Here is an 11,105-nt window from a genome sequence, read left to right as displayed (position 1 = left end):
ATATTTTTTTATGCTAATTAAAATTAATAAAAAGAAAGGACATTGTTTTTCCATGAATTGCAAGAAGAATAGAAATCATCTGAAATGCAATCTTTGTTTCATCTTTCTATCAATAAAAAATTATAATTACAAAGCAATATAATTGTAGATAAAATATATTTTTTTCTTAAACTTTTATGTATGTTTACAATTACGTACAATGTAATATTTATAATAATTTCAAGCATTATAATTGTACTTGTAATTTATCATTTCTTTTATCAAAGTTACGTAAACTTTACGGAAAAACTATCTGGAATGTTAAAACAAAAAAAAAAACTAAATTATTCTATTACCGAAAATAATAGAGCCATAAGTAAAAAAAAAAAAAAATGATAAACATTTACTGTTTTTAAAATAATATACTAATGAACATGCACTTTAATGCTGGGTAATAAAAAAAATAGTTATACGAAGTTTAGCACAATAAACATACATTATCCTCGTAGATGAGTTAGCTCAATAAACAAGTTACACTGATATTCCCAGTAAGCTAATAATGCATATATATAACACCGTAATTCCGGTTGATAACATAGTGCAATTAGAGCATATATAGTAGAGTTGATGTTTGAAAGCAAAATAATTTGAAAGTTTCAAACCAAGTGATTGTTGTGGTATTTATTTCCAGGAGGAAATGGAAAGAGATTGAAAGTGTAGCTACTTCATGATTGAAACAGAACTTTCCCATTTTCAATGTTCATATGGGTAATCTGGATCTCCTGAGGAAGAAGACTGTACTTGACACCATGGATCTCAAAGATCTTCTTCATTTCCAAGAGTAGCTCCGTTATCCTAACGTTTCGCTCACCGTAGTTCTGATGGTTGATCGTATGTTGCACAGATAAGCACAACTTTATCTTGTCCACGTTATCAATTCCCTTTGCTATCATACTGTGTTTTGGATTCCAATACTTTGGCTTGCTCTCAATGTAGCTAAACTCATAATCACACAACTCAAATATTAACAAAATGAAGAAAAAAGTGTTTATATAACTTCTTAAATATGTAGTCCCTCATAACCTATATATAAGAAAATAAAACTAATTTAAAGTTTATCAAATACATTAAATTTTCACAATTTTGTATAAATTATACATCATATTTTTCAAAATATCTTTAACCACCTATAATGTTCTCACTTATTAGTATAAAGATTTTTTTGGACTAAAAACATCAAACACTTAATAAAATTTATTTATATTTAATTTAAAAAATTTAAACATTTTTTATTTATAGATTTGTCCAGAGAAAATATAATCATGTATCTTAGAGGTGGTAGAAAAATAAAACATAAAGTTAATAATGAGGAATGAATTAAGAACTTACATTTGCATGGATTTCTTGAGTGAAAGGATGGTCTCCATGGGAGTTGAGACATCAATGGTGAAATCAATTGAATCCCACATCTCTGGACTCCTATAGAAATTGCTTATTGGCTTATTGAGCAAAACTGCGTTTGGGTAGTATATTTTCTCATTGTCATATCGAAGAAACACCGTCGTCAAGATATTCATCTCTTCCACAATCATCTGTATGTAAGCACATACTTAAATTAACATGGAAATTAATGAAGCAAATTTTCATGTACTAGAAAGAAAGTCTAACACCTAGTGTAACAAAAGGGAAATATAGTGCATTAAAAGTGTACAAGATAGAGACAAAATCTTGAAATAGAGTAATGTATAATCTATCTAATGTACTACAATGCGTTGTTTTGTTATTTCTTTTAATGGATTTATTGTTGGATATTGATCTCCCTTCCTATATGGAGAAAATGTCCAAAATTAAGAAATTTACTTGATGTCTTACTTATTTAAGTGAAAAGGGGTTTGAAGCATATGAGGTGAAAAAAAGTGGAAAGGTCAAAAGTCACTTGAACACCAGTACTTTGAGAGAGAAGAAGAGAGAAAGTCATTCTCGTTTTTATACAAAGTTATGACTGTAAAATTGATATTGCAGATTTGTTCACTGTTGGATTGGACCGAAAATTTGACAATAGGTCCAGGACCTCTGATTCTTCATTCTAAATAGTTGGATCGTTGATACGAGATCTAAATTGGGAGATATTCAGTTCGCACTGTAGCTGTGTATTTAGAATTTTTCATCTTCATTGTTATTTATTTATAAGTTTTATTGCTTTGTTGTTTGACTGGGTGTTAATACTGTTTTGTGCAGTTTATTGGAACTCTTTTGTACTCTTTATTGATCATAGTGAAACTATTTTTTTACTCTTTATTGATCACATTAAAATTTTGGTCTCTTTATATGTGATTTTAGTGATTTACTATTATTGTTCATTGGTTGTTATTCTTCATAAATTCTTACGGGAGGATTTATTTCTGCTGCATTAATTATTTGAGTTTGGTCTATATTATTATTATGTTGATATTTTCCCATCACTTATTCATAGCTCAATCATCTCTACAAATCATGAGTTTGAATATATATATATATATATATATATATATATATATATATATATATATATATATATATATATATATATATATCAATCCCTGTTAGTTATTCCAAGGAAAGCACGAGTGTTTGCAATAATTAGTTAAATTAATAAATTTAGATCTTTGGTCTTGGATTGTTGCGTCTTTTGGGTCTAAAGATTTTGGCTTTTTTTGGATTGGTTTTGTTGCACTATAATAAGACTATAGGTCAATAACAGTTGATACAAGGAATATAATGGTTTGTAGATGGTTGTTCGAATATATCTATATATATATATATATATATATATATATACATATATATATATATATATATATATATATATTTATATACCTTTTTCGTATGGTTATGTAAGGTGTTGCTGCTGTTTCGGTGAGGAATTTAATACCAGGTAGGATGCAATGCATGATGGATGGTTATTCACCTACATAGCTGTCTCTAGGGTGACTTTTATCAAACATGTTTTTAGAAATATAGTATTTTATTGCTGTCATGTTATTTTAATGATGTATTCGGGTAAGACTATCATCTTGATGGGTCTGTTTTGAGCCACTATAGAAACTTCTCTATATGCCAAGTTGCCAAGTTGTTAACTAGAGGTTCCCCCTTATATGGGAAAGAGAAGAGGGCTGTTATCTTTACAAGGTATCACATTGGTTGAGTTTTTAGGTTGTTGGATTCAATTTTTTATAGGATTTTTTCCTTTGATTTGTTGGTGATTTAATTTGTATATGTTTTATATGTGCACTTTTTTTTTTCCCCTTTTCTATTGAGCATCTTTTGTAGTCAACTTTCAATGTATTCTCTTTGGATTAAATGTATCTAAATTTAAGACACATGTTTTTACGGTAATTTTTTTCTTACCAATTTATTTTAATGAAGAATGAGGATAAGAGTAATTATTTAAAATTAATTTAACCTTTCCTCATGTATATCCCATTTAAAAAGAATTTAGTTTCATTACTTAAATATTAAAAATTAGATAATATATATTTCATTGTACATAATTATTTATTTTTATGTTTCTCATATATATATATATATATATATATTTTATAACTAAGAGGTATAACTTCTATTTATTTTAATGAAGAATGGAGATCCGGAGTCATTTTTAAAAAAATTAATTTAACCTTTTCTCATGTATATCCTGTTTAAAAAGAATTTAGTTTCATTACTTGAATACTAAAAATTTAACAATATATATTGCTCTGTACATAATTATTTATTTTTTATTTTTCTATCTTTTTCATATTTTTTTTATTACAAGGAAGTATAACGTTTTTTGATTTGAGAATTGGGAAAAATACAAATGTCAAACTATTTGTGTTAGTAACTTTTAAGTTTTAATTATCTTTTTCATATATGTATACTTTAAATACACTCCAAAATTAAAGAGCACATTCTTCTGTTCAAAAATATTATATACCAACTTTTTTTTAATATTATTTATCAAAAACTCTTAACAATAATAGTTCAACACTTTTTTTTTTAATTTTTTTATTTATCAAAGGTTAGGATTTTGCTCATGCTTGAATTGCAAGTCGAGATTGTATATATTACTTTATTGTTATAAGATTGACATGGTGAAAAAAGAATTATATTTATCTTCTCATTAGAGAATAAAAATATACCAAGTAATGGTTGGAAAATTACCTGAACTCCATCAATGACGCAGCGGTCTCCAATATCAAAAGGGTGCATGACGAAGACAAAGATGATGGCCTCCAATACAGTCTTGCAAGTGCCTTGGAAGGCAACACCTATCAAAACTGTTTGTGTAATACAGAATAATATAATCTTCAGCGTAGCCACCCCCATCACCAAAAGCATCACTATGATTATTATCACACTAACAATTCCACTTGCTATTTTGTGAAGCTGCTGCACTGCTGTTTTCGTATCATTCAGTGATTGTGCTAGGGCTTTTCTTTCATAATATGCTCTAATCTGAGATCAAATATTTATTAGAGTTTCATTCTGATACATTATTAATTACTGTTACATTTTTTTACACAAGTGAGTACTGCTATAAGTGTGAAATTTAGAGTGAAAACTTACCACCCAATTTCTAAATGAAGACCTGCTGATCTTGCCCGTTTCAAGAGCACCTTCAATCAGTGGAAATATGGTATGAATCTCAACCCTCTTCAAAAATCTCATCAGATCCTCCTCTTCAATATACCTTCATAAGTTGCAAAATACCATATGTTTTAATTAATCATTTCATTCATCAATTATTTGTCAATGAAAAAAGTCAACTACCATTTCAAATTGAATCTATTTAATTGCTTTCAAATATTTACCGGAAGATAATGAATAATGACACTGTTGCACTAACTCTAACGTTTTGTTATCTTATAATAATGGTAGTAAAGAAAGTAAGGACAGCTCAAAGTGAACCTGCCATCATGAATACTAATACTTATAATTAATTACTTTATCTTTAATGATTATTCTCTTGAAAATATGAAACATGGTTCACTTTTATCAAAATAGGATGCTTGAATTTTGGTGCGCTAGCTTCCTTCCTAGGAGCCTATAATTGGGCAACTATGTTTGGTCCAATTGGATCCATCTATTGGAGATACTCCTCTATTGTTAAAATATTATTATATATGTATAAATGAAGAATAATTTTTTCTTTAAAAATCAGTTTTATAAAATTATTAGTTTAAGGTTATAATCTACATTTTAATATAGTATAAAAAATTAATCTAATGAATATTGTTGCTTAAAACACCAGCTATTAAAATATTATTAGATCATCTACAAATATTTAATCTTGTTCTCTCGAGAAATCCAATTTTTCACTATAAAACGAGCATGTTAAAAATGTTACATCGATTAAGAATCATACATGTGCCTCACCATAATATTTATGGTCCCATTTTATACTTCATGTTATAGTATATACTAGGAATTGTTGAGCAATGCTTTTCTTGGGCCAAAATAATGGACAATGGTATAAAATATCTGGTCTTAATGCACTACACTAAAATTATTTTTTTATAATTATTATTTTATGTTTTAGGGACCATATAAATAATTATTATTTATTTTATCAACAATTAATAATAACTTATTCAAAATCGTTAATATTATTATTGATATTTATATATAGATATTAGTAAAGATTTACTAAATTATTAAAAGAAATAAATTAAAGTAATTACATATTAATAAATAATAAATTAATAACTAATATGTATTGACTACAAAATTATATAATTTATGATTTAGTGACAATTACATTCTTATCTCACAAAATTGTTATTAAGTGTTTTTTTATTTTATAATAGTGGTGGGACAGTACATCAACATCAGTAGTGCTTGCGCACTATATTTGGATGCAGAAATGGAAGATCGATCACAGGGTATATATGGACAGAAGGTTGTCGCGTTACTATAAAAGAATGTATCTGACAGAGCACTATTAATGTGCCCAGTTTGATGGCCTAAAACAATAACCCGTTACCTTAGTGGGGGAGAGACAGAAACTGTGGTAGGGAGCAAACAGGACCAAATTGAATTACAATATTCTAAGTGTTATTATTTATTTCTTTTACATCATTCTTTGATTAAATTAAAATGAACCATAGACACTTTTTTATTTCATTTTATCTCTCTTTTCCTATCAAATTATATCATCACTTATAACACTTATATTTTTCTCTCTTTTACTAAGTAGTCCAACAGTGCCAAAGTATATCTTTTCCAATTAAAGTTTGAGTTAATTATCTATACACTGCCAGTATAAAGTTTTTTATATTGGCAACTAATCATATTTTTTAAATTATTTTATTTTATTTTTATTTTATTAAATAAGTAACTGACATGATACTATTAAAATATATGATTGATTATTAGTGTAAAAAAAATTTTACATTGACAGTGTATAAATAATTAACTCTTAAAGTTTTACCTTAACATTTCATATAACAAAAATCGAAAATGTTTTATGGATACTTGCGATAAAACACCCTTCCAACACTCTTTAAAAATTATTTAATTTCTCATTTTTTAAGAAATTAAAAATTAAAAATATTCATTTGACTCAATATTTTTGTCCTGTGAATGGGTGTCCTACATATGTCTCTAAATAACCATGTGTCCGAAAAATGGAATCCTGCAAAACTTTAGATAAGTTTTCTTTATAAGGAAGTATAATTTTTGTTTTTATTAAATCGTCTTTTATAAGAATGAAGAGATACCAATATTGGGTCTATTATTTCTATTTCCATCACAAAACAAATAAAAAATTTCATGAGTGGTAATGTAGGGGCAGGTTTATTTGCTTCTCCCTCTGTTCTTCCTTTTGCGGTATGACGTAGTGCGACTGAGCATAAAATGTGGAAATGGATGAATCGATAAGTAGTAGTAAATACACGACGAATGGACCACGAAATTGGTTAGGGTCACAACTCACAACTCAACTTAGACTATTTTATGAGGACCATGAGGACCACGTTAAAAATAAATAAATCAACACAGGACCAAACCCACAAAATATATAGTGCTATGACATCTGGGCCCGAACGTGCACTTCTAAAGCTGCAATATCTGATGGTGCAAATCCCATTCACCCTCTTCAAATATTGTAGTTGTAGTTTACGTGGTCACAAACATTTTGGTAGACCTAGCCGAAGTGACTAACCCTAAACCCTAAACTTTTCTAATTGGGTTGACCCTTTTCTTGTAGCGTTTGTTTGTATTTTCTAAAGGATGAAGATATTTAATCACTTATACTGTTCAGTGTCCACTGTCAGTGGCTTAGAAATTTTCTGTCATCAAATACTGAATTTTTAATCTAACAAGATTTCGACCACGTTTTCTAGGTGCCTTAAATTAAGAAAGGATACAATCACGCTCACTCTATATTCACTTTTACCAAAGAGTGGTTTGACATGAAGAAAATATATAGATGATCACATATATTAATGTTGATACGACTTATTATATATTTATATAAAATTTAATAATTTATTATAAATAATAAATTATGATTAGATGATATTGTAAAATTATTTTATATTGTTAGTATATAATTTACTTTCTCTTGTATATAAGCATTTAGTTACTTTAAGAGTATAAGTTTTAATAGAATTTCACTCAATAATTTATATTTTATATCAAATTTTAATCATCAAATTATTAAATTAAAAATTCTTAATATATTGATCAAATTTATAAAAATTTTAAAAAGTTATTTAATATTTTATATATATATATATATATATATATATATATATATGTATATGGGAGATTTGTTAACTTACACTATCTTACTTTTTTTAACTAGAGTAAATTAGCAAGCTATAGTAGGACACATTTTAATACAGGTAACTTACTAATACATGCTCCTTCGTATAAATGAAGTAAATATATGTTAGCAAGTCTCATAAGTATTTGCTTTAATTATAATTATAATTTGTTAATTTATTCTGATTAAAAAACAAGGGAGTGAATTTAAGTTGACAATTACTTATTGAACCTTTTATATTTATAGTATTCGTCGTAATTAGTTTCTAGATTTAGTTACATATATTAGTGAAAATCCCATAAAGATGAAGTTATCTCTCCTATGTCCTCTTTCATGTTCGTTCTAAAATGCATTATACAAGATTCGCAAATCAAAATCTAACTTCCATGATAACTAAACTGAAAAGACATGAATTTGAAGAAGCAAAATGAAAAAAAGAGTGATACGAAATGCACTTACTTGGCCCCAGGTTTGGCAACGTTCTTGAAAATCCTCTGGGCGCAGTTTCTAGCTTCCCACTCACTACTAATCTCAGACTCGGCGTTGCCAAAATCATCCACAGTCCTTGAAATGGTGGACAAGCCCGAAGACCTAACATAGTTGACAAGCCTCTTGACGCTCCACGCGGACGCAGTGCTCTCCATGCTCAGCTCCCTCAGCTTCTCCATGTCAATCCTCCTGGACCCGAACTTGTTGGACTTGTACAAGTTCCTGGCCTCCTTCAGCTTGTTCCGCCTCGCCGGCATCGACTTGGACCCGGCGAGGCAGTGCTGGAGGAGTATCTCCTCGGCGTCCTCCATGGGAGGGCCCGAGAGAGTGTCTAGAATGTAGTGATGGAAGACGCTCTCCTTCATTCTGTCGAAGTAGGTGGTGACGTGGAAGGAGGAGGCGAGCATTTTGACCAGCACGATCTTGACCAGCCATATGGTGGCGCCCACTAGGACCGCCACCAAGGCCTGGAAGACCTTGTTGAGGAACTTGTGGTTCTTCTTTTGGACGTCGTCGAAGACCACGCTCCAGTAGGAGAGTAGGACCTGGCCCAACCAGAGACAGTTTCTTATGCTGTTTCGGAGACCGTAGATGAAGTACAGCACCTTCTCTCGTAGCATGAAGTTGCGCTCGATCATGAAAACCGTTACACCAACCACCCAACCTGAAACCAAACCATGATTCTACACATTCATCTACTTGTTCGCTCATAAACTAATCATTGTTTACACACGTAATTGAGTTTGGATTCTGTATTACATGAAGATTAATTGGGATGTGTTGGAATATGATGAAGCCTTACGTCATTAAATCATGAAAACAAATAAAGATTTATATTATATACATAATTTCCGTTAATATGAAATTTTTTGAGAAATGATTAAAAGTATAGTCACGAAAGTTTACACTCAAACTGTATCATATAAGTGTGTGAATCTTAAATACTCAACAATGGTATAAAAATCGATGGTAGACGAATATTTGATAATTACAGGTTAAAAATTAATTGATATACCTATGACACTAATCACTTGAAATTAACTAATAATTTTTCTCGTTTTAGGAAAAACTTATTATTTTATCAGTGTACTCCTAATTAATCCATAGATGACATACTTCAATGAAATTAATTCTTTTGATAAATTAATTACATTCTAGGACTCAAATACATGACTCATGAGTATATGGATCAACTGGTATGAATTATTTTGATTTAACCAAAATTTTAAGTTCAAATCCTAAGTATCCAGATGTTTTAAATGCTTAAAGAGAAAGTTTTATCGTTCATAATAATACTATGAGTTAATCACATATATACTGTTAGTGTAAAAAAATTTTACACTGACAATCAACTATATCTCTTAATTGTACCATGTCACTGTTAAAAGTAAATGTGTTTATAATGACATGACACAATTAAGAAATATATTTGGTTGTCAGTGTAAAAAAACTTTATACTAACAGTGTATAGGTGATTAACTCTAATACTATCGACTCAAACAAAAGTACCTCCATCAAAAGATAAAGCAGTTATACCAAATAAAAAAAAAACTCCATTACATATTATACAGAGATTAAATGAAATCATAAATATTTAATAACTTAATGCTATATATATATATATATATATATATATATATTTTTTTTTTTTTTTTTTTTTTTTTTTGAGATAGATTGCCGTAGAAGAAGACATAGATAAGATGAAAAATAAAATATGTAAATGAAATGAAAAAAAAAAGGTAAATAAATTTACCTGAAACCAAACGGCCACTAAATGTGACCATTACCATCAAACACCACTTCCAAATCTCCAAACCCCACAGGTGCATGTTGGTTATGGAAGATATAGTCAAAGAACACACCAAGCATGTCAATATGTTGAGGAACAAAACCCACTCCACCAAGAGCCTCCACTTCACTTTGAACTTCCTCTTTTGGTGCAACTTGGGGTCGTGCTCTGACCCATCCTCCTCCGTTTCTTCTTTGTCCCACTCCCAATCCTCATCATCGTCTTCCTCGTTGGAAGATAGCTTGTAGGTGGGTTGAATGAGGTCACCTTCTTCGGAGGTGGCAAAGAGTTTGTTGCGGGGGGCATAGTTGTATTCTAGGATTCGGGATTTGGGTTTTGAGAAGCTGAGACGGTTAAGGGTTTGGGCTCTTAAGGGGAGTTTGGGTTTCTCCTCAAGATTTTGGGTCTCCATGGAGGATGGTTTAGGTATATGCTGGTCGAGGGTGATGACAACTTGGTCTGAGGGCCTTGTTTTCTCCATTTTAGGAGGATTGGGAAGTACGTAGTAGTGGGCACACTGCTCTTGCCTAAGTGGATATATATGAGAGAGGAGATTTGAATCAAAACTTATATAGAAGCATGTAACTTATTTGCATTTTTTATTTTTTGGTTTCCAACTTTTTTTTTTTTTTTTGAAGAGAATCATTGATTCCTAAGATTTAGAACGAAGTTAAAAGAATTCTGAGACTAATTTCAGGTAACTCAAACTTATTTTTGCATGTGCGAGAGTAGTTTATGATTTTTATATAAATTGATCGTTTTCAAATTATTTTAATAAATTTAATAACTAAATTTATGAATAAATTATTATGCTGTTAAATTTTTTTATTAAATGAATATACTATTGTGACTTTTTAACATATTAATATAATAGAAGAGGGATTATTTATTTTAAAAGTAAATTTTGATAAAGTTATTTTACTTAATAATTTACATTTTATATTAAATTTTAACGATTCAATAATTAAATTAAAGGTTCTTAATATATAAATTTTAAAAATTTTTGAAAAATATTTAATACATCCTTATATATTTTAAACACACTCCCCATTTTACAATTTT

General features: G+C 29.2%; 1 protein-coding gene across 1 annotated transcript; it reads right to left on the bottom strand.

Moving 5' to 3' along the window:
- Positions 1-427: 427 nt before the first annotated feature.
- LOC109819361 (mechanosensitive ion channel protein 10) lies at positions 428-10,603 on the bottom strand. The gene is made up of 6 exons (XM_020385070.3): positions 10,008-10,603; positions 8,225-8,918; positions 4,564-4,687; positions 4,159-4,452; positions 1,369-1,571; positions 428-975 (listed from the first exon to the last, which is right to left on the bottom strand). The coding sequence occupies exons 1-6, from the start codon at positions 10,522-10,524 to the stop codon at positions 705-707; spliced, it is 2,103 nt and encodes a 700-aa protein (XP_020240659.1). The 5' UTR covers positions 10,525-10,603; the 3' UTR covers positions 428-704.
- Between the last annotated feature and the right edge of the window lie 502 nt (positions 10,604-11,105).

Source organism: Cajanus cajan, chromosome 5 (assembly GCF_000230855.2).
Source record: "Cajanus cajan strain Asha chromosome 5, NIPB_CcT2T_4, whole genome shotgun sequence".
NCBI classification, from domain to species: Eukaryota; Viridiplantae; Streptophyta; class Magnoliopsida; order Fabales; family Fabaceae; genus Cajanus; species Cajanus cajan.
This window is presented reverse-complemented; position numbering and strand designations above follow the sequence as displayed.